The sequence below is a fragment of the Rhinichthys klamathensis genome, unplaced genomic scaffold, assembly GCF_029890125.1.
Source record: "Rhinichthys klamathensis goyatoka isolate OS25496 unplaced genomic scaffold, OSU_Roscu_1.1 h1tg000228l_1, whole genome shotgun sequence".
NCBI classification, from domain to species: Eukaryota; Metazoa; Chordata; class Actinopteri; order Cypriniformes; family Leuciscidae; genus Rhinichthys; species Rhinichthys klamathensis.
In genome coordinates, this window is record NW_026606752.1 from 612,373 (window position 1) to 637,336 (window position 24,964).

The following is a 24,964-nucleotide window of genomic DNA, read 5'->3' on the forward strand; positions in this document are numbered from 1 at the left end:
TACAATCACATTCAGCCTCAAGGCACTGTGATACAATCATTTACATATGTGTAACTTTAATCTAGTTACTGTACTATTAAAAAGTAAACTCATCCATTTTCCAAAAACCTTGTCCTATGTAGGGTCAAGGGAATACTGGAGCCAAAGAGCCAGACAATGGCGTAATTTTAGGTTCAAAAGATATGAATACATGTCTCATTTTTATAATTTTTATAACATCTGACCAATAGGTGGCGCAGTCCTGAAATATCTCAAGTACCATGTCTCAATAGCTATGTTTCCATCCAAAGTTGCGAATTTACCTCATGCGCAAAATTGGAATATCGCATAAAACATTTGCGAAAAAAGCACGATTTCCATCCCATGTGCTCAAGAGAACAAAATAGTCACTTCCTGAAAAATATCTGTAAGTTGCTGCAATCAGGGAAGCAACTGTGGCTCTTTTTTCCTCCATCATAAATGACTTGTGTCTCAGAGCATGTAGACGAAACGCAATAAACGCTGTCATGTTATCGTGTGTTCGGATGCCTTGGTGTTTGGGAAAGCAATCATGTGAGGGAGGGAATTAAACCAAGCCATTTTAATGACAGACTTTGGCTCAGGCATTTCAGAATAGGTAAACCAACATTTGAGATGCCGTGCAATGAAAATGGTCCATTGGTTAGTCCAGTTATCCAATCACATCCACTGTTGAGGCAAAGTCACGTGAGTTTTTTGTTGCGCGTTGAAGGATTTATGAGTTTCCATTGTAGTTTATGCGCATGTCTTCTCATCGGATATAAAAACGTATCCGTTTTAACCCAGACAGCAATATAGTGTCTGCCCAGATCCGGCCCATATCTGGTATGTGTGGAATTCACATGTACCAGATGTGGCCCGGATCTGGGCCAACACTAAGATGCTGACTGGGAATTGAGTGCATAAGTCTTTTATGCGCATTTTTAGAATTTATGCGCATCTTGGCATTTTTTTATGCAGTATCCCAAAATGCACATAAGAATAGGTGGATGGAAACATAGCTAATGATATGTATACATAGTTTCATTTCACAATCCAACAGCATTGCCAATTCCTCCTAAGTGTCTTTCCCCGACAGAGGGATGGACTTTCCCATGCACCAAAAAATCAGCCCTGATTTCAATAAACATAGGTTTTTGAAATCAAAATGGCATCTGAAACCTCATTATTGTCTTAAGAGCTTTACAAGTCATTGTCGACCCAGGCTTGATAATTGACCTAAATTTAAGACACTTAATAGCTAATACATTGAGTTTTACACTGTTTTAAACTGGACTTCAAACCCAGTCCATTTGACACTGACTTGCTTCATCAAATGCAAATTTTCAAAATTTTGCATGCAAAAGAAATTGTGAATAGTGTAGCGATATATGAAGCACGGCCCACACGGAAGTCACTTTCAAGAAGTTTTCTGTTGGTCATCGTGGGAAATTCGTGTGACCAACTTGAACCCACTGTGAAATCTGTGTGGGGAGATTTTTCACAAAATTGCGCAATTCCTGATTCGCAATTTCCCACGAAAATCTGCAGAATAATGGTAAATGTGACCACACCTTGAGACAACAATCTGCACAGTAAAATGATCAAAAATAACACATAAAATCAACAAATTTCATACAGAATAAATGAAGTTGGCTATATCAATCATGCACCATTGAAATGACGTTCAATAAAGGAATGCAGAAATGTTGTGGCACATATTAAGACAGACAAGGCTCAAGGCAAAGTGGCATGTGTGACGTTAAACATCTCTAATATGTATTTTGACATTGTACAAGTAAACTTTACATTCAAACTTGTAATACATCCAGTAAAGTCTTCCCTATCCCATTATGTACATTAATACATTTATACACGGCTTCAAAACATGAACATTCTATATTTGCCACAACTGCTCTTGTTGCATCATGTTTATAGATGTGGTGACAAATCTCTATGAAGTCAAACAAACCCAATACAAACCCTTTCTAAAAACAATCCAACCTGTGTGCATTTGGAAAAGGCACACGCGCTGCCGGTTCACCTCAAAACCTGAGTGCGGCTGAGACGCTTGTATTGTCGTCGGTCGTAGGAGCAGCAAGGAGTTTCAGGAGGTGCTACTCCTCTTCCTAGTTCGGGGTTTCCTCTGCATCATCTCCTCCTCTTGATCGCTCTCACACTCTCTTTCGAACATGGCCACCGTGCGCCCTACGTAGCCCATCTTGGGTTTGTCCTGTAAATCCCGACAAAGATAATATGCATTCGTAAAACGGTATTCGACAGATACCAACGTGACAGAGTATGTGATCTTGGGATCTAAGACAATAGAGTTCTTGTGATTTAACAGGTCATATTATTACCTGGAGACTGCTGGACCTACTGGAACCAGACAATTATCTTTATTGGAAATGTTTAACTCTCATGCGATACCTGTGGTTTGGGGTGACCTTTCTTCATCATGCGTGTCAAGTGGTTGCAGAGGGCCACGATTCTGAAAGAAAGCTATTGGAGAACAGGGAAAAAATTTAATTACATTTTAGACTAAACACTATAGTTCAAAAGTTTGGGGTCAGTAAAGTAGTGCAGTAAAGACATTTATGATGTTACAAAAAACTTCTAATCCAAATAAATGCTGTTCTTTTAAACTTTCAATTTAACAAATCCTGGAAAACAGTTTTCAGTTTTAAGATATTAAGCAGCACAACTGTTTTCAACACTGTTTTTGAGCATCAAATCAGCTTAAAAATGATTTCTGTAAGGTCCTTGTGACACTGAAGACTGAAGTAATGATGCTGAAAATTCTGCTTCACCATCACTGGAATAAATTACATTTGAAAATCTATTGAAATAAAAAACATATTTAAATTTAAATGAAATATTTCACAATATTACTGTTTGTACTGTATTTTGATCAAATAAATGCAGCTTTGGTCAGCAGAAGATACTTTTTTCAAAAACATAAAAAAAAATATAGCTGCGAGCAGCAATTATCGGGGTTCAAGCGCGTTAAGGCCTCTAAGCACATGCGTAAAAAGGTATTATGTTTTAATTAGCAAGCCTGTAACCATCTCGATCATAGACGGAAAAGACCATTTACAGCCAATACAGGCAATTTACCATAGGAAATAGATGGTTTTAAAGCTTTTTAACAGTTATCGAGGTTAAGCCAAAAACCTAGGAGTAGTTCGCGAAAGTTGGTTTTTAAATAATCTCCAATTTTTAACGAACGATTTGATTGACATTGGCGGTCCAAGAGGCAAAGTTGCTGAGAATGAGAAGTTCTACTATGCGGTATGGCATGTGCGAAAAATCGTGTGGTATACTATCCTTTACGCACGTGAAAAACGCGAAGGCGTCCCCCGTTGGCGGATTTATTTCGAATTTCACACAGGCCTCCTCGTTTTGAACAGCCTCCGTTTACCTTGTCTGATAGCTGCTTTTACTTAATTGACCGCCACCGGCTGCGTTTTTCAAGATGCACGAATGTCCTCAAAGTCAGTCTTAGCACCTTGGACGAAGACACTGCATACCGATTTTCAAGTCAATCAGATTTAGGGTTGTGTAGTTGTAGCCATTTTTATGTTTTTTTCCATGTTAGCACCACCAAGTGGTCAGTCGCTGCATACTTTTTCACACGACAACAGTATGAGCTCTCACGTATGTGCGCCGAGTTTGGTGAAAATATCTCATTCCGTTCACGAGTTATAGCCAATTTAGTAAAAGTGGCTCCTCCCACTTCGAACATTATGAGCGATTTTGTACTTTTCACCCCTGTGTCTATATAGGTGGAGCTGTGGGAAGGTGGAGGGTTTTTGAAAGCATGCTGCAACTGCTACAGCAAATGCTGGCCAAGTATTTGAAGGTTGAGCAGCGAGCTAATTGGCAACTGATACAGCAGGAACCAATCAGCTGTGCCCTATAGAGAACGATGTGACTGCAAGCAGATTGAGTCAAGGACCTATCAGCCTGCACCATCTAGAATTTCAGGACAGAACTTTGTATTTTATACTGTAAAAGAAACCTCAAATAGGCCACTATTTTAGTCCCCATATCCCCAATCCCTATTTTACTTAAAGGTGAGATGTCCCAACAGGCTTGAACAGAAAGTGCAGAGACATACATCGTATATATACGGTTTATTTTTTAAAGTATTGGTAAAAATGTATTGGTGAAACATACAGCACCATTTCCAGATCTAAAACTATGTAAAACTCCTACCTGCCACCTCCTCCGAACATATTGTCTCCTGAAGTTCTCAATGTTCACCACAGATTGTCGTCGTACCAGGGCTTGTCGCGGGTTTATGGGCTAAAGGAAAGACAATCACATTATCGTTACCATTCAATATACTGTAAGTCTTGAAACATCTTAAGTCAGGCAGCCTCTCCACGCAATCTGGGGTATCACTCATGTCTGTAGCACAAGCAGTGTTACAGAAGTTCACTATTTTGGGTTGGGGCTTTGTTCAAATCGCTAGCCCAAAGTTTGAGCAATGGTAAAAGTGATGCCTTAGCAATTGCACATGACTGCACAAGTTCCAAGAAATACACACCCCTAAGGGACTGAATACACTTCATCTCCCTCTATCCCACAATGCACCATGGCCAGCTGCAGGACTAATGCTCAGTGTGAGGTATTTAATCATCATTCCAGTGCTTTATTCAGAGTAGAAAAAAATGACATGCTGAAGAAAACATCCAAGTGCTGACATTCACAAATCAAAGCACATCACATACTACAACCATGACTTTTTGAAGTAAATTAAAGTAGAAAGTAACAGGAATATACAATAAATTACATGTGCAAGAAAGAAAAGTCAGTTTAAATGTAAAACTAAAACTGGCAATGAGCATGTAACGTTTCTAAAAGTACTTAAAATAGGTGCATTTACAAATAAATTAGAGAACTTAAAACTAATTATAAGAGAGAGAAAAACAAAGCAAGTAAAAAAAAATTGGCCAAAATCAAATGTATGGCCCCTGTAAACAACAGAAAAACAACCCATGCATAAAGATGACAAAAGGAATGAAATCATAAAGGCTGACATCATCTCAACTGTTGGCTCTTGCCTTTAAAAAAAGGAAAGAATTGTTTTATGGATGTTTGATCAGTATTGGACAATAAATTAAAAAAAACTTCAATACTGACAAAAACAATCAAATTGGGGAATATGTTCAATTCTAAAGTATACTCTTGAATGCTGTAGGGTACCAACATGTGTATAACTTAAATATTGTATATATATATATTCTCAAGTATATACAAAACAAGCAAGTTACAAATAAACAGCAACATTTATGCAAAACTGACTTTAAAATTTAGTGTTTTGCATGAAAACTCTGATTTTGAGGTACTACAGTAAAATAAATATAAAAAATGTCTCAAACATGTCTCAAACTAATGTTTTGTTGAGTTAAAGATCTTTAATTGTTAAAGTCTTGTGATATAAACCTTGCCAAGCCTGGCTCATGAATAATAATAAGGTGACAATATTCGGTGCGTTATTGGAACTGGGAACTTGATCCTTACACATTCATCCATTTCACTGCCAAACCTTATTTTGCTTGGTCTTAAAATACTTTTTTTTTCTTTTCACAAAAACTAAACACTTGAAATATAATTATATTCCAAAAAGTGCAGGACAGGTTAGGAATTTCATAAAGTGGATAATATATGCCATCCAGAATAATAAAAGTTTGCTACACCCTGGTCCTTAGACGTTTTAAACCCTATTAGCCTAGCTCATGAATAGGTCAAAAAGGTCGTTCAACCAAAAAATTATATTCTATCATAATTTACTTACCCTCATGTCATTTAAAATCTGTATGACTTTCTTTCTTCTGTGGAATACATAAAATATATATTTTGAAGAATGTTGGCAGCCAAGCATTTTTGGTAACCATTGACTTTCATTGTATGGACAAAAAAAACCTGAGACATTTCTCAAAATATCTTCTTTTGTGTTCCACCCAAGAAAGTCATACTGGTTTGGAACAACATGGGGGTGAGTAAATCATGACAAAATTAGATCTTTAAAATATTACTATTGCCCGACAAACTTATACATTTCTTTCACAGTGGTTGCGACTCCATCTACACCACTGACTACACATCCTGCAACTCTCCTAATCCCTGTGTATTACAACTGCAGTCTAATCTCTTTTAGCTAGACTCAGAGATGTCGGGTTGTGCTCGAGGACATAGTTCGCCCCCACAGGCCCTGCTCAACAGCTCCTTCAGGGCCTTGTTCACCTCATTGTTCAGTGCTGAGTTAGAACCCAAGCCCCTGTTCCCTGCCTCTCCGTTTAGTGAACCCATAACCTCCTGCAACCAGCGTAGTTCTGCGTTCAGCTCCTGTCTGAGGCAGCTCAGGTGCTCTTCTCTAGTCAGGTATCGTCTGTCAATGGTGGCCAAGTTGGCATCGGTTGTCCTCAAGTCCTCCTGGAGGCCTTTCTTCAACGCCTCCACTTTGCGGAACTCATAGCGTACCTGCGAGATCTCCTGCCGGATGGTCTCACTTTCCTCTTTATACCAAGTTTCCTTCTTGCTGTAGATGGAAAGAAGAGCCTCAATGTCGTCCTGAAGGGATTCACGCTTCTGAGCCACATTTTCGAGACCCATTTCCACCAACGTGATGTCCTCCAGAACATTGGCGAAACGCTCAAAGTTGACATAGGTGTTGTTGGGTGGCATGCTGGAGTGGGATTGAATGGTGTACTCTTTCAGGCGTTTGGTCTTCAGCTGCGATTCCACTTTCTCTTGCGCCTCTAGGGTGGCGCTGCTGTCCTCCGGCAGTTCGTGGGTCTTCGCATAGAGAAATTAGGAGGAAGAATGAGTAAGAAACTAGTTCGCTTTTTCACCAGGGAGTCAAAGCATTTAACTCACGCAGCAGACCCAGGCAGGAAGAAGGATCTTGGATCAAAGGGATGGTGGTGTTAGGATGAGGAGAACAGCATGGTACACACTGGATTGAGTCGGATCTACAGTCCAATCATTGATTAGAAGAATTCATCGACATGCGATTGCTTCCATGATGAAGACTTGCATGCATACGTGCATCTAGTAGTTGGCCAACAACCAGGATACCTGGATAGTTCTCCCAAAAATGAAAGTCGGGCATCATTTACACACCCTCATGTCGTTCCAGATTTTTTAAAGGATTTTTTAGGTCCAAAACAACATTGGACCCCACTGACTTTTATTGTATGGACAAAACAAAGATTAAGACATTTTTCAAAATATCTTCTTTTGAATTCAAATACAAAAGAAAGTAAGCCAAACTGGTTTGGAACGGCATGAATGTGAGTAAATGATGACAGAATGTTCATTATTGGTTGAACTATCACTCCAATTGCACAATGCAGAGCGTGGCATATGTGATATAGCACCTTTACAGTAAGTTTGTCATATGTATCATTGTTAATGATGTGCATACAACCCCGGTCAGTTCACTCTAAACAGCAGAGCAAAGTTCAACACTCGGATATGTGATAATGCCAGTAGGAAGTTCTCATTTCACATTTGCAGTACAAGTGTAGATAAATATGCTTTCAATTGTGCATGTTTCAGACATAATCCAAGTTGTTACCTTAATCCAGGGGTGGTTGAGTGCATCTTGTATCTTAAGCCTCTTTCTGCAAAGAAAACAAAGAAAAAGAAAACTGAAGGTAAACGCAAAAGAACAACTTAAAGAGAGAAAAAAGAAAAGAAGTCAAGTCAAATCAAGTAAAAAAAAAAAACGTAGTAGATCCAAAGGGCTTTACAATACAATAAAAATAAATCAGAATTTAAGAAAAAAGGAGTAGAAAAATACAGAAATGGAGATAAAAATCAAGTATCAAAATCAATCGAAATGTATGCATACATACATAATGTAGAACACCAGCTGTTTAAATTACATACTGTACACAGCATCTCTCGAACGCTAGAGAATAAAAGTAAGTCTTTAAACTGTATTTAAAAGCATCCAGTGATGGAGAGGCCCTGATGTCCAAAGGTAGACTGTTCCAGAGCTTTGGGGTAACTACAGAGCCTTTTGTTTTACAACAAGAATGTGGGAACGATAAAAGTAACTGATCACAAGATCTTAGTGACCTAGAGGCTGTGTATAGCCTATAATAAGATCACAAATATAATCCGGGGCCGAATTGTGCAGTGCCTTGTATGTGAAAAGAAGGATCTTTAAGTCGGCTCTAAATTTCATTGGTAGCCAATGCAATGAGGCAAGCACAGGGGAGATATGATCCCTTTTCTTGGTTCCTGTTAACAATCTGGCTGCTGAATTTTGAACCATCTATGACCGAGACAGTGTAGATTGAGGTAGGCCAACGTACAGAGAGTTACAGTAATCCAATCGAGAGGAAATTGGTGCATGAGCATTAATCAAAATTCAAATCAAAGTCAAGGTCTTTACTAGAAAGAAAGTGTTTCACTTTTGCTACAGTTCTGAGCTGAAAGAAGCTACTCTTTACAACTACATGCTTGTCAAATTGAAGAAGAGGATCAAAATAGACTCCAAGATTTTTTGCATGATTGTGTAGGTTGTTAGTTAAGGAACCTAACTGTTTTAATGGAGTTTTTGGTAGCAGCAGGACCTAGTAAAAGCACTTCGGTTTTGTTTTAAATTCAGTTGCAGTGAGTTATTAGTCATCTACGTCTTGACTTTATTGAGGCATGCAAAGAGATGATCTAATGAAAAGTAATTTCCTGGTTTGATTGGAAGATATAGTTGGAGGTCGTCAGTGTAACAATGATAATTTATGTTATGTTTCTGGAATATTTAGCCTAAAAGAAGCATGTAGAGGGAAAACAAAAGAGGGTCAAGAATAGATCCCTGTGGAACAACACAATGGATAGGCGCAGAGGGTGAAGTAAATGACTCGATATTTACAGAGAAGGTCCTCCCCTTTAAGTATGAGGCGAACCACTGTAAAGCTAGGCCCTGGACTCCAACGACACACTCAAGTCATTTCAAGTGGAGTTGAAAGTTTCAACCAGTTGTTCGGTGTTCATACAGAATGACAAAGAGACATTAGAATTGAAAGGAACTTGGAATAAGAATTCAACAGCAGTAGTTGCATGAAAGGCACAAAAGTAATGTACAGGCTGAGAAAGGATAGGCTGCTCATATGAAATAACAGGCTCAAACATGATCAGAAGTGCCAGCATCCAATACTTCACAGATATGTACAGAGAAACCACGAGACAAAACAAGATCCAGTGTATGGCCTAAATTATGTGTAGGGCTGGAGACCGACTGTACAAAATTAAGTCCATAAGGCTCAAAAAGGCTCACTTTGACTCGTAGCAAGTCTACTTAGCCGTAGTAAACACTAGATCTGTAGGATGCCACCATAGAATATAATACATCATTAGGCATCATTTAACATTAACCTGACAGTAATGAAAATGACAAGCTCAAACTTGTCTAAACGCTATTAATGACAATTAAGCTGTCAAAATGTGCATGTTTATGCATTTTATATAGATTCTTTTTTCTTTTCTTTTTTACTTGTGAGACTAGTAAAAACACTGTTGCATAAATATATTCAAAGACAAACTTAACTACAAAAATATTAGATTTAATCACAAAAAAATGTATTGACAGCCCTTCTAAAAAAAGAGAAAACAATTTGCCAAACAATCCCTCACACTGAAGCCTTTACTGTTGTTTCTCTTTATGGTCTCTTTATGAATCGTGATTTGAACTCTCACCTTGTATCTTTCACCAGCAGCTCTTTGATGAAGCTTTTGGCCAGTTCACTTGTGTTCCCGAAGAACTCCTCATCAAATTCAAAGTTAACAGCTGATATGTTTGCAAGAGTTTCCTGTTTGGAGTCGCCCAGGAATGGCGAAGCCCCGCTTAATCTGAAAAAGAAAGACAAATGCTTGACCTATGTACAAGCACATTCGAAAATTCCTGTTAATTAATTCCTGAAAGTGATCCGACAGTGGAATCCAAACACATGCAGGAGTTTACGCATCAGACAGCTGTTAAGTGCTGTAATTATGTTCACAATGGTGATAGGTGGAACAGTTTGGGTGTAGCTGTCTGATGGCCCAAGGCTCAACCTGTCATTCGTTATTCACTTTTCTGGTATATCGATATATTTGTTTACCTCTATCATTCTCAATCAATATGAGCTTGTGAACTGTGAATACAGCTTTGCCATCACAGGAATAGATTATATTTTAAAATATAATTGGATATTGTTTGTTCTCCTAATATTAAAATTTAACATGATCTAAATGTATAATACAAAATATATATATTTTTTAATTCTATCAAATTATTGTCAGATTTGTTAATCTAAACAAAAAATCCCTACAAACTGAGTACAAACTGGTATACTGGGTGCGTTCAGATATTAATCCGATAATGTTCACAATTCACATGGGCATAAGGGTGTTATTGTTTGATATGTGAAAGGCCCATTATGAGAACCTCTCATTCATTATTCATTGATGTGGTTCATCAATACATCTGTTCAGCACGTGACCTGTTAATTCCATATGTATGGAACTCCATGGAATCTGTCAATCATTCTGTGGAATGTCTAGATGTCATTCTTCCATTCATACTCACAGGATGTATGTGATGACTCCGATGGTCCTGGAGGAAACAGAGGGACGGAAGAGAGCACATGGTTAAGCCATAGCCGAGCTTTGACGCTTGCTGTTTTTAAAGTACAAAGCGTGATCTGCTAAAAAAGTTCTCACCACATGTCGGCCTCTAATCCCAGCTGCTCATAGTTGACTATCTCTGGAGCTGAAAATAAACCAGGTTAGAGGCATTAGCTACATTTGATTCAAAACAACAATGTAAGATGTCCAAAGATGGTAGAGAATTTCAGAAGCATCTGACCCATCAGTGTCATCCAAGACAATGAATCACTCACTTAGCATTTTACATCATGAACTTTTGAACTTACCAACAAATTCTGGAGTCCCAAAAATGTTTTTGAACTCTACTCCGTCTTTGATCCTATGCGCCAAACCGAAGTCGATAAGCTTGATCCGTGGCAGTTGGATGTTGTTATCCAGCAGCATGATGTTCTCAGGCTGAAAAACAATTAAATTACATATTAAAACCATAAACAGTCACCCAAACAAAGTCAAAAACTTCAATCAATTGGCAGCTATGTTTCCATTGACATTATGGGTGTCACTGTCTGACTGTCCAATGCTGAACCTGTCATTCATTATTCAGTTTGTTCTACTATATTATCATTTTACATGATCAATACTTCTTAATAAAGAAGTTAAGGGAAAAAAATTATCTCAATTTTAAAATCAAGTGGGAAATTCATTTGTCTTCAGTTCTATATAGTGAAAATGAGAGAGAGAAAAAAATGAACTGAAAAAAAGTGAAACTGGAACATCTTGAGTTCACAAAGCACATTATAGCCTGATAGCTAATATTGAGGATGAGTCTTGCTAACCTTTCTAAGCCTGGCAGAAAATACAGGCTAGTTTTTAGTGCACCATGTTTTTGTATCATTCATGACTATGAAAACAACAGTGGAGATACACAAGCTTTACATTTTCAAGTCCATAAATGGTATTTGTCGTGTGTGTACGGCTAATCAGTGTTAACCTCCACCTCAGCAGTTTGCATGCTAATGAAGTGGCTGAATGTTTCATGTAATTCTGAGGGACGTTGCGTGGGACTCAACACCTGTTATGTTCCCGTATTAATACATTACGCACCCAAGAGGTGAAAAGAGGCATCCAGCTGACTTCAAGTGAGGAGGAGGATGTAGACTATGTTCCCTCAGGAATTGTGCCATGTTTAGGATGTACAAATTCTTTGGGAGTTATGCTAAGCTAAGCTAAGCTAAGCTAATATACAGTGACCTAATTAGTCTCTGGCTACTTACTAATTATCTGAATTTAGCTATTAGCTAAAATAAAATTTTCAAAGAACAATTTTTTGTGAGCATGGTTCGTTTTGTCAGCGGTTAGCATATGTTCATTGGTGTAAGCGAGAGAGTTATGCAAAGCTAAAATCCTTGAGTAAGAGTCTTTGGGAGTAAAGGACTGTTCATACCAAGATGATTATTCAATGAAAAATTCAGTGCGATAAAATTTCAATTCCAATGAACGCTGTTAATGCATCTGTTCAGATCAACATGAACATGCTTGATTTTTTTACGGAGAGGTGTTTTAATCTCTAATTTTCTACAGTACTACGAAGAAAACATGTCCAGAGCATGACTTGGTGTCACTAAAATATTTTACTAAGCAAGAGTGAATAACAGAGGAAGATTCCAGACCCACCCATCTTTCCCTGTACTCTTTCATTAGGCGTGAGCATGGCATGGTGTATTTGTCAAAAGAGCAGTAAGCATGTTGTTTTGAACAAGAAAAGAAGTTCTGCTAAGCTAATATCTTTTTAAATGAAAGAATTTGGTAGTTATACTAAGCTGAGATAAGCTAATATCCAGTGACCTAATTTAGCTGTTACCTAAAATAGCTATCTTTATGAACAATTCTTTTGCGTGCAGTTTTGCTTACATAGCAGTTAGCATATGACAAGATACAAAATCTGAACGGCTGTTTGAAAGCATGCAAATACTGGCAGTTGCTCATTATCATTTAAAGAGACGTGCACCTGAATCCAGATAAGACGGAGGTTTTAATTGTAGCGCCAGACAGCACTATTCCTCTGATTATGCAGAACATTGGACCTTTGTCATCTGCGGTCCGGACTAGTTTAAGGAACCTTGGGGTGACATTTGATAAATCCCTATCCTTTGAAACCCACATCAAATCGCTGACCAAATCCTGTTTTTTCCACTTACGTAATTTAAGTAAATTGAGGTCTGTGGTCTCTCACTCAGAACTGGAGATGCTCAGTCATGCCTTCATTTTCTCCCGTATTGATTATTGTAACTCACTTTTCTCTTCACTTAACAAATCTGTTCTTCATCGACTGCAATCCATTCAAAATTCAGCTGCTAGGTTACTTACTCGATCAAATAGACGCACCCATATCACCCCGATACTCTGCTCCCTTCACTGGCTTCCTGTAACTTACAGGATCCAATTCAAAATAACCATAACCTATAGGGCTTTACATGGTCAGGCCCCTGCTTATCTTGCTGACATAATTCATTTTCATACCCCTCTCCGGTCTCTCAGGTCTAATAATCAAAATCTGCTATCCACGCCACGCACTCGTTTAAAGACATGTGGGGATAGAGCCTTTGCCGCTATGGCACCCAGATTATGGAATGCTTTGCCAACCAGTATTAGGTTTGCTGAGAATGTGGACAATTTTAGGGGACAAGTGAAGACTCATTTGTTCAGGTTAGCTTTTGGGTAATCTCTGTACTTTATATATTGATAATTTTATGTTTTATTTTATTTTTTATCCATTTTTGTCTATTGTAAAGCGCTTTGTGACTTAGTCTGTGAAAGGCGCTGTATAAATACATTTTACTTACTTACTTACTTGCACCGAAACGGGTCGCGGTGAAAAGAGCTGTTTTTGAGGAGGTACACAACCATTGAAAAATTTTAACCAAAGTATGTTACAAACTTTACATGAAGACCCTAAAGAATCATACCAACTTGTGGAAAATGGGCATCCGATGACCCCTTTAAAAAGGTAAAAGACCGCATGCACGTTTTCTTAATTAGATCATTAAAAACCAACAGACTTATGAAAATGCGGGACGTTATCTCAATATGCGATGTGTGGGACAAGGGGTGAAAATGCTGTGTGGTACAACGCAAAGCGGGACAGGTGGTCACCCTAATGACAAGTGGGTGTCAGAAACCTAAAGTTACGTAGCATTTGCGTCCCAGAGTAACCAGGAAATTCTGCTTTGCTAAAAGCGCCATCCACTGTCAGAAAGTGAATCTGCATTTCCATTCAGCTGGGTTTTACGCATCGGTCTGAACAGGCCTTTATGCTAAGCGATATCCAGTGATCTACTGTAATTAGTCACTGGCTACTTCCTAAATCTCCAAATTTTGCTGCTAGCTAAATTAGCTTTTTTATTGCCATTCTTTCGTGAGCATTGCACGGAATGGCATGTTTTGTTTGTATAGCAGTTAGCATGTGTTGACTGGAGCAAGAGAGGGAGTTTGCCAAAGTAATATCTTTTGAGTGTCTCTGTCTGCCCTTGTAGAGTTTAAGCATGTGCTGGCGACTGTGGAGACGTAGCACTTAGAAAAACAGGATGGAGATTATCGCAGGGAACAGCGTGGGTGACATGTCTCATCAAGTGCCGCTGATAACCTTGCTGTGTTAGAATGTCTGGATCTGGGCCAGGCCGGACGAGGAACACATGTGAATGGGGTTCAAACACACGTACGCTCTCGGTCCATGATGGGATGATGTATGCCACAGTGATTAGTTAGAGCTGTCATTAGCAGAGGAAGTTGTTTATAAGCTGGTGAAAGGAAGGAATTTCCAGACAGTTGACAGAAATGGGGTCATGTATGCATTCCCAAGAAACAGTACAATAGCAGGTCTTAGAAAAGAGAATAGCTATTTTGTCATGCAAAGTTTCAGGTGTTGCCATGCAACAGACCCGATTGTTCTTCAGTAAAGGCCAATTCACCTCTGCTTGAGGAAGAGCTATACTGTTGCCATGGCAACCATTATAGCTATTTCTCGCCTCCACAACCAAGCCATTAATAGGAAACTATACAACCGATTTAAGATCGCCGTGGACAAAACTTGTTTTGTACCTTCAGGTCAAAATGTGAAATTTTCTTGGAGTGCAGGTACTGAACTCCATTGAGAATCTGTTTGATGAATTCTGTGGCTTCCTCTTCACTCAGCGACTCCTTCTGAGCCAGGAAGTCGAAGAGCTCACCTCCTGAAACACTGAGAAAAAAAGAGTCATGTGGTTAGAAGTGGGTTACCCATATATCATGCTAACCAGTAGAGTGACAGACATTCAAAGATGCATCCTCAAACAAGTCCGGCAAACATAAGCTGACTATCCATCCATCCATCCATTCCTGTTGCATTTTTGCATTTCTAAAATTGTACATCATTTGTCTATTTCAATGTAATTATGTTAGTTGAGGGGAAAATAATCTCAAACCTACAACCATTGTTAAAACAATTTATAAGTCTAAACAAAAATACCCTCCTAACTGAGTATAAACTGAGCACCGCCTTTGGCTTTTGGCTTGCTTAGTTGGGGACACTTAATATTCAAAAATATTATTGATCTGACTGCATTGACACCAACCATTATATGAAAACTGGGGCTGTGCTAAGCTGTCATAAGCTATGACATCACTGTTTTCTCCAGAGCGGCTATATATATATAAATGAACTAAATTAATAACCAACAAAAATGAACCATCACTGAACTAACTTAAACTGGACTATGACGCTATTTTCTTCTAGATCTGATGTACAGCCGAAACAAACTCGGTTGCATTCTTATCCTGTTATCACTGTGTAAAGCTGCTTTGAAACAATCTGTACTGTAGAAAGCGCTATACAAATAAAGATGACTTGACTTGACACCCCAAAAGGTTTATCTCACACATACAGAGATGTTCATCTCAATAAAATGAGACTAGTAAACTTCCTCTGTGACAGTAAACCACAGCAGAGCTTAAACAGCTTAGCACAGCCCTTTTTATCACTAACATCAAACCACTTTATCATAGCTCTGCAGAAATCTCTTTCCCAAACACTCACAGACATTTTAATATGGTAGTATACCAGCTTAGCTGAATTTGTACACTAAATGCGTCTCTATAGCACGCAGTGTGTTTATCATGCAATTTATACGCGAAAATTAGTTTTTACGTGCATAGGATACGCATGGGTTGGTTAGGGTAGGTTAGGTTTAGTAGTGGTGTGGGGTGCGTGTGTATTATACGTTTGGGTAGAACAGGTACAAGCCTGTTCTCACGTAAATGCGTCTCTATAGCACGCATTGTGTTTTATAGTGCAATTTATACGCGGAAATTAGTTTTTAGTTGCATATGATACGCAGTTTTCGCGTGCATTTGATACGCAGTTCATTTGCGTGTAATACACACGCACCCCACACCACTAATTCTACCCAAACGTATAATACACATGCACCCCACACCACTAATTCTACCCAAACGTATAATACACATGCACCCCACACCTACCCTAACCAACCCATGCGTATCCTATGCACGTAAAAACTCATTTTCGCGTATAAATTGCATGATAAACACACTGCGTGCTATAGAGACGCATTTAGTGTGATCGGGTTGGATCAGTGCACCCAAAACGATGCTCTTTACTAAAAATGCAGAGCAGCTGACTGTCACAGACAGTCCATTCAACAACCGCTCAGATTGGATTCAGGCCACAATTAGTCCTAATTGAGCTTCCACGCTCCCATGCACACATCCCAGGCAGTGAAAACCTGAGCCGGGCCTCCCAGAAACTCTAGAGCTCTGACATTTACTACAGCTTCCCCTACACATTCAGAGAATGACAAACACACTGGCCTCCAGACCACGAGATACACCAAATACACATACTATTGTGGCAAATAGTTATTTTTAAAATGACATAAGGGAACAGTCAACAATGCTTACTGGCAATGTTAATATACTGTTTTTGAGTATGTAAACAACAGTATGCCAGTTTTGGGACATAGCCTTTTACCAATATATATATATATATATAGTGATATGATAAGTTATTTGCATACAGTCAAACCAAAAATTCCACCAGATGTAAATTTTTTTTTTTTTTTTTACTAGTGGGTGCACAACACTATAGTTCATTTATGTAAGTGATGATAGCAAAAACAAAGTAAACTGTGACATATTATACCCAAAAATTCTTCATACAGTGGACAACCGGTAAAAAAAAAAGTATAAAATTTGGGACCAAAAATTATTCAGAAACTTTGACCTTACCATGTTTTGCTTAAGTGTTTTTTCTTTAATTGCTAATGTGACATTTTTACACCACAGACTGAACAAAATTAAGCATTGCTTGGTAATTGGTTGACCTAAATTGGTATTATCTAATTGTGTACTTAGATTTAACAGCTGACAACTATTCAACCTAATTCATTAGTGAGACAGTCTACAGAAGGTTGGCCAAAACCAGTGAAATATCAACTGATTTGATAACTCAGGGTTCTTGTCATATTTTATTACCATTTTCTAAACTATGTGTGTGTGTTATTATTACAAAAATGCACTTTATAAAATACATATTTTATGCATTAACTAATATATAATATACAAGTTCTACATTAACTACGATTGTGTGAATACATTTTATAACCATTATATTTAAATCCCTTATAACTTAAATTTAAGGTTCATACATTTAAAAATGGGTAGCATGGTAGTTTAAATTCCTCTTCTTCCATAGCGCAAGGGGTCATGGCATGGGTAATATTAGACAAAAAAGCATAAAAATATTAGCCAAACATTTAAGCCAAACTGATGCACTGATGAAAATCCAATAGAAATACATAATATATATTAGTACTATGCACCTTTGGCATAATATTTTAAATGCACAATGATTTGGGACACACCAATCCAAATGTCTCATGCTGTACTGTGTAGGATGGAGAATATGCAGAATGGGATGCAAACTACATCATGCAGCCAATGTTTTTGCAGACTAATGCACCTGACTCAATGAATCAGGTCTTTGTTGATTAAAATGGTACTTGAAGCAGCTGTTATAGCTCAGGACTAGATGGTAAGCGTTCTTTCGAGAAAGCCTAAAGAGACTAAAGTTAAATAAGTGAGTAAGATAAATTATGAGCTCTTGGACGAGAGCGGCAGGCATTAGTCAACTAAAGAGGAATGTCATTTGAGGACAGGCACTTGAAATCAAGCAGTAGCTCACATTCATTTGAAAGTACAACGCTGTTTGTTAGACACAAATGGCCTTTAAATTCAGCTAATATTTTGCTGGATTTTTCATTTACATTCAGAAATCTTGAGTGTGAAGTAACAAAAACACCCGTCTGAATTCTAAGGATCAGAGAAAAGATGAACATGGTCATGTAAAACTAAGGATGTGTCTGAAAGCTCAATGCACGTCATAACCCAATGATTGTACCACATCCTGTCTTGAAATACCTTCATCTGATTGATTTTTGAGGGCAGCATAGATGTATCTTCACTGCCTTTGATATACCATAATCCTGTGCTTTCCATTCTCTGACAGTAGAGCTACAAAATAAATATAGCATCTGAAAGTTGCTGTTGGTGGTCAGTTTTTCAATGTTTTCCACTTTTGATGTCATTTCTAGTGAGACATTAGTATTGTAGTAATTAAATATTTGCTTATTATATTTGCTTGCTATTTTGTTGTAGATCGTTAAATCGATATGCTGCCTCAAAAGTCGGTCCGGAATCAGTTTCGTGAGGTACTGCCTGCAAAGTCATAGGGCAATGAGGCAACAAGTCAGCTGCCTAATCTTTCGGACGCAACTTAGGCCCTGTTTACACCTGGTATTAAGATGCGATTTGGTCAATCAGATCACAGGTAGACTAGGGAGACACATACGCGTTTACACCTGGTGTTTTAATCCGTATCTTTTGTCTAGTTTCAACCACTTCTGTCCTGATTTCTCTATGAGCAGGTAAATGTATGGGTTTTTCCAGATCTTTCGATCTAATGGCCGGGAGATGACGGAAAAACATTCGGAGAGCATCAGCTTTTGTTTCTGCTCTGAGAGCCACAAGACCATGCCGAACGCTGTGAGTGTGTGTTAGAAATCAGGAATGGTGCGAGAACATTGTGCTTGGTACGTTTTTCACCTTCAAACCAAACTTGGGTCTCCAGCCAGCTCTCATTAATAAATAAAACGATAAAAGGGTTTTGGATATGGCCCCCTTTAAGAGCTATACAGTGAGGACGGCTGTGCTAGTGGGTAATTGTAGCTCTTCACAAACAGCGTGGGAGGACGTGTTCTCACTTACAGCTCCAGGATGAGCACCACGTCAGTGCGGTTCTCGTAAACGTCATGCAGCGAGATGATGTTGGGGTGTTGGAGATCCTGGAGGATGTCCACTTCTCTCTCGATATCCTCTCGCCGAACACCTCTCCGGCTAGCCCGACTCTGACGCTTTTTTATGAACTTTGCAGCGTAGTCCACACCAGTACTCTTCTCCTTACAGCGCTTCACAATAGCAAACTGCCCACTGGGTAAAATAAAGGGAGAGAGAGAGAGAGAGAGAGAGAGAGAGAGAGAGAGCATTTAGTTCTTCTGCAAAATAAGCCAGATGATGAATGATCTGAGTAATCACTTCTAACATTCATCTCCTCAGGATATGGTTAATAACGCAATAGCACAAAAAACTGCCACATTGTATCTGTCAGTTTTGTAGGATTAAAACATTCCAGGGGATTGAAACATTTTAAAGTTTCCTCAAAAAAGGGGGTTAAGAAAGTAATCAACAGCACAAGAATAAAACAAAATTAAACCACTCATTTATCTAAGGTGACACTGACTGTACCCACACCAGCAGATTTAGTTTCAAGAAAAGGCAGCACTTTCTTTTTTCTCTCTTGAATTTATCAGTGTTGCCAACTATTTTCAATGCAAATTAGCTCAAAAAGTCATTAAATGTCGCTAGATGACGTAATGTGCCAACTGTCGGCACTTAACATTTGTTTTCTCCCCTAATCCGTGCTCACATATTTTAATATATAGTCGAATGTCCGATAAAGCTGTTCTCCTTTACATATTTTCTGTCAGACAACGGAACGAGTATGATATAGTGACTGACTAAATGTCAACCAGCAGTCCAAAAAGTCACTAGATTTGTTGCTAGTCGCTATTTTGAAGAAAAAAGTTGCTAAAGGGGTGTGAAAGTTGCTAATCTATTCTAGCGACAAAGTTGACTGCATGAAATGTGAGGGGAGTTGGTGCTTCCACATCATTATGATTGGCTGATCACATGATATAACCGAATGCAAATCAAAAAGGTCAAACGTTCACGAAATGAACAGACTAAGGCTGCATCCGAAATCGCATACTCCCTTGAGTAGGTACTTATATATAATGTAACAAGTAATTACTTCACGACCACTAAAAAAGTATGTTATAGTATGAATGTAATCCAGACATATTTCTTTTGTCACATAGGGAAGTATACAATTTCGGATGAAGCCAACTTTTGGCACTAATGTGTGACCTTCTGGTATATCTGAATCAACATCAAATTAAAACGCAAATCTTTATCTGATCTGTAAGTTGTTTTTTTTAAGCACCACACAATTTGGTTAAATTCAAATGTGCACCTTTGTGGTGTTTTAAAAATTAAAAAAAAACCTGATGAGACTTAAATGTGATTTAAGAAATATGTTAATATAAACAATATTGGTTTATTATTAGCCCCAAGTTAAAATGCTGTTTTATATGCCTTCAAATTTGAACATGAATTTACACTGGACTAAAACAACCAAACATTTACCTCCATTGCAAAAGTCGACCACATGCCACGGCACTGAGACATTGCTGGGAATATTTTCAATAAAAGCATTAGATGCTTAATTTCCTTAAATGTAAACAGAAATGCTTGAAATGACACTGGCAGCAGAATTAGAAACAAGAGAAAATACTTAACTGGAGCCAAATTAGTGTCAGTCTAATAATAATATCTATAAGCTCTATTTAGTGCATCACATGCAACATATAGCACCACATTTTCCAGTTTAATAACAGAGACTCTTTTGCAAGAGTTACTGACATCACAAAGTACATTAACATATGACCGCCCACGTTCAGTATTCAGTAACTTGGCATAGCTTTGCTCTTAGCCTGTGAAACCCACTGGGTTTGCGCTGTTGTACTGAACATTCGGTTATGCGTTGGATCCTTAATGCTGCAATATGTCTGCAAGGATATGCTCCCTATAGAATCTCGGAACAGAACATTTCTTGCATAGCAAAAGCCTAAGAGGAAATCCTGCCTCAGGGAAGCGCGCGCCAACTGGGGTCACGGTGTGGGAGGAAAACGCTCTCAGAGAAAAGAAAGAGACAGAGAAGAGGAATGACACCCACCCACCGATTCTGTGTCAAAGACGCTTTTGCTTCCTCACACATGCTTTGAACATTTCAAACAATATCTCCCCAGTCCCGACAGATGAAATATGTCTGCTGCTCATGTTATCTATTGGGTTGTGTAGACTGCGGGCAGAAAAGATCAATTAAAGGAGAAATTAGGGATGCACCAATACTGATAATGATTCCAGATTTAGCAACATCCAGGAAGAAAGTTTTTAAAGAGGGTTGTATACAGGGCTTGACATTAACTTTTTTGCTCACTAGCCAATGTGGCTAGTGGTTTTCCAAAGTTACTAGCCACACAGCATTTTTACTAGCCACATTTTTGTTGTTGTGAAATTACCTGATTAAAGTTGACTATGGCGTGCTAAAATTTACTTGAACTAGATTTACAACCCTTTTAAATGTAAAACCACTGTACACACGCAAATCAAGACTAGGTATAACAATACAGGTCATTATCATTAGCTCTGATAAGGTTGTGTGTAAAGCTCCTTTAAAGCTCCTATAAAACCATGTATTAAGATGAAGACATAGCTTCTTATTGCATAATAAAAGTGGTGCATGGATGTAGAAGATTAATAAAAAATTTAAAAAACTAAACAAAAAACCTTTAGCATTAGAAACACTGTCTGTTTAAATATCAGAATCAGAATTACTTTATTGAGCCCCGATGGGAAATTCTTTGTTACAAGTTGCGTTTTCTGTGTCTTTGCACACCAGAAACGTGTCTGCTGGTAACGTACATGGAGGGCTATCTCGGGATTCGGGCGTTGCAGCATAGACGGCAAAATAGGCTATAAGAATATTTCGTTCTGTATTGACAGGTGCAATATTTGAATTTTTTTAAATTATATCTGCATTTGCCAAAACCTATGGACTTTCAAACATAAAAATGCCATTTATTAATATGTGTTCGTGTCAACATGACATATTTTCCTATTCTATTTAGCCTGGAAACGCTTCCAACAGGCTTGCGTGTCGCGTGAGAAATAGGCGTCGGTTTTTTTTCTAGCATGCACGCGTTTTCGGCGCGGCTCGAGACGCGCGTCACGCAGGCAGTGTGCAAGTTCTAACCTGTTAACATGGGAGCCGAAATAAAAACGGACACACCACGCAGCTGAGACGCGCACGCCACGCAGCCAGTGCGCTTCAGATGCCTTTTGAAAAGACTACAATTATTCAACCCGCCAAAGTGGCTAGTTGAAGTGACTGTGTTACCCGCCACGAGCAAAATCCACCCGCATTTGGCGGGTTGGCGGGTGTTAATGTCAAGCCCTGGTTGTATAATAGAAAACAGACCCTTTATTTCTCTTTTGAAATAAAAGTGTTCGATTTATCACATTCTGCAGACGTACTCCAATAATCATAATAGGCATGTCATGATCCTTCAGAAATTATTCTAATATGCTGCTTTGCTGCTAAAGAAAATAGTTGAAAACAGTTTTTGTGGAAACCATGATACATTTTTGTGTGAAATTTTGATTGACAGACACTTTTGAAAGAAATGTTTCTATGTGAAGTAGAAATCTTTTGTAACACAAATGTCTTTACACTTTTGATCAATTTAATGCGTCTTTGCTGAATAAAAGTATTACTCTTTTTTTATCTCAATTGAAAAATCATCACTGAGAATGATGGGAATTAAAAAACTACTCAAAAGTCAAATGTTCGGATGCATTACGCTAATGAGAATTTGACAGGAAAATGTGCCTAATTGTCATGAAAATTTCGTATCCGAAACTTTTGTATGATGCACTGTAAAATAAATTTGCTGCCTTAAAATTTTAAGTACAGTCAACTTGAATATATTTAAGTCATTTCAACTTAAATCACATTAAATGAGATGAATCTTATATTACTTATAGTTGAAAATTGCTTAACTTATTTGGATTAGTTAAAGCAATGTAAAACATATGTTTTTATTTAGCAACTTGGCAGGGGAGGGGGGAGGGGGGGGGGGGTATGATTAGCCAGTCATAACAGTGCTCATTTACATATATAGAAATAGCAGCAAAAACAACAGAGAGGGTGGAAAATGGTGCCCTTGAAGTTTGAAACTCCTTTAATAATCGCAGTAAATGATTCCTGAGAAACGCTGTTGAAAGTGGATCAGAGCGAGCAGCAGAACACACTTGTAGCCAATCAGCAGTAGGGGGCGCGCGTGTCCACTCATGAGAGAGAGTGAGCAAGAGGGAGATTTGAAGAAAGACTGTAGAAAGAGAGATGGCTGAGAGACATTACAAAAGAGAAAAGGTCAGAGAAATTATTTTGCTTCACTTCAGCTATAATAAAGAGACATACATAAAGAGGCATGACATGTTCGTGCGTTTCGGTGGGCAGAGCAATGAAGAGCGGGTTGTGTTTATTTGGGTTGATTAATCTCTTACTGCACCTTTAATACAGAAACTGACTCCTGGTGCACATGGAGGGGCACCACATGACGTGAGCAGATTTAGTAAGCGTCTCTGAGTCACGATTATATCTAGCGTGTGCCTATCACACCACAGATCTAGACGGACTGCATCTAAACTGACTCAGCTGGCGGGTTCTTGACATCATGCCTCACGTCTTCAGATGTACATTTGGCCTGGCACATTATCAGCTGTGACCAGGAAATGCTGTCCGACTCCTCTGGTGCTCATGACAGACGGCCTGTACCGCCACAGAAGGACAGAGCAGAGAGGAGGGATTAGGGGGAAATTGACAACAGGATGAGGGGGGGAAGAAAAACGAGGGATGATGCCTTCTCTGTGAAATGTGCGGGATGTTTCGCAAGGTTTCTAAACATGTCATCTGCAGGAATGTCTTTCAGCAGACCACAGTAGACTTTGTAAATAGTGACTCTGTTTCAGTAGCATTCTTTGTTGTTAAAGTATAGTATATATATTTATATATATGTATATAGATAGATAGATAGATAGATAGATAGATAAGAACACCATGTAAACAACTCTGTGTCTTTCTTCTAAGTACTTCTGTGTTCCTGTTCCCTTTTCTCCGATCTCACATTGGAAGTATATAAAAATATGATGCTGCAGACTAAAGTTCTGTTTGTCACCAGCTGTTCTTGTTCATGCATCAAGTTCCAAATGCGCTGTGAGAATAGGCTGAGTAGATTATGCACAGCGAGCAGATGATTAGACCATGATTGCAGCCAGTTACTTCCTGTGTTCCAGTGTTTCATGTGAAAAGCCCCACTGAGAGGTTCTATAAAGGCATGCGATAGGCTGTGTGCATAGTATATGTGTGTCTCGTTTAGATGCCACTCTTCTCCTCTTCTACCTGCTGGTACAGATTGGGGGGCTACAAATTTGATGTCGTCCCAAGAGAGGGTCATGTGTTATTTGTGCTGTTTGGTTTTTAGGACCTTTTAATGTATTCACTGTTTATTGTTTATTTTTTCATTTATCCATCTAGTGCATACATGGGCAATATACGGCCCGGGGGCCGGATCCGGCCCGCATAGTGCTTCATTCCGGCCCCCGCGATGCGCTCGCAATTTGGATGAAACACACGCCGCCTTCAGCCGCGCTGGAAGCTGTTCCATGACATTTCTCGTATATGTGTTGTAGCCATTAAAGAAAACATATTTAGTTTAATGTTTAAATATTATATAGGCTAATGTTATTTTTTTATTTAATCAATGTTGATTATGAAAGTGAGCATGCAGCGTGAGAAAGATATGATACATGATCATGAGATGCGCAAAATGTCTGGAGACATGTCACATGGAGTGGGAAAGACATGATTTTGAACACTTCATTGAGGTTTGTTTTGTAGAAAGATTTTTCTTTTTAAAAGATTTTCGTTTTGCATAAATTGTATCTTAATTTTGATAAATGTTTTATCAACCAATTGCCTATATTTAATGAATAAGAAGTAAATATATAGCAGACAATGAAAGGCGCCGGCGATCACTTGCATTGCACGTGAACTGGAGGGCGCCGAAAC

At 38.6% G+C, this 24,964-nt stretch overlaps 1 protein-coding gene across 2 annotated transcripts in view; it reads right to left on the minus strand.

Moving 5' to 3' along the window:
- Positions 1-1,592: 1,592 nt before the first annotated feature.
- dapk2b (death-associated protein kinase 2b) overlaps positions 1,593-24,964 on the minus strand; it is a 36,632-nt gene continuing 13,260 nt past the window's right edge. Inside the window, exons 3-12 of one of the 2 annotated variants that reach the window (XM_056264924.1) lie at positions 18,922-19,143; positions 14,701-14,839; positions 10,929-11,058; positions 10,717-10,765; positions 10,583-10,609; positions 9,712-9,864; positions 7,586-7,631; positions 4,216-4,305; positions 2,428-2,499; positions 1,593-2,230 (exon numbers count right to left, since the gene is read on the minus strand). In XM_056264924.1, the coding sequence (XP_056120899.1) occupies positions 2,105-2,230; positions 2,428-2,499; positions 4,216-4,305; positions 7,586-7,631; positions 9,712-9,864; positions 10,583-10,609; positions 10,717-10,765; positions 10,929-11,058; positions 14,701-14,839; positions 18,922-19,143 (1,054 nt within the window). In that variant the 3' untranslated portion in view covers positions 1,593-2,104. Of the gene's footprint in view, positions 2,231-2,427; positions 2,500-4,215; positions 4,306-6,065; positions 6,802-7,585; positions 7,632-9,711; positions 9,865-10,582; positions 10,610-10,716; positions 10,766-10,928; positions 11,059-14,700; positions 14,840-18,921; positions 19,144-24,964 lie in introns of those variants that run through there. The other variant, XM_056264923.1, reaches the window with a different exon arrangement.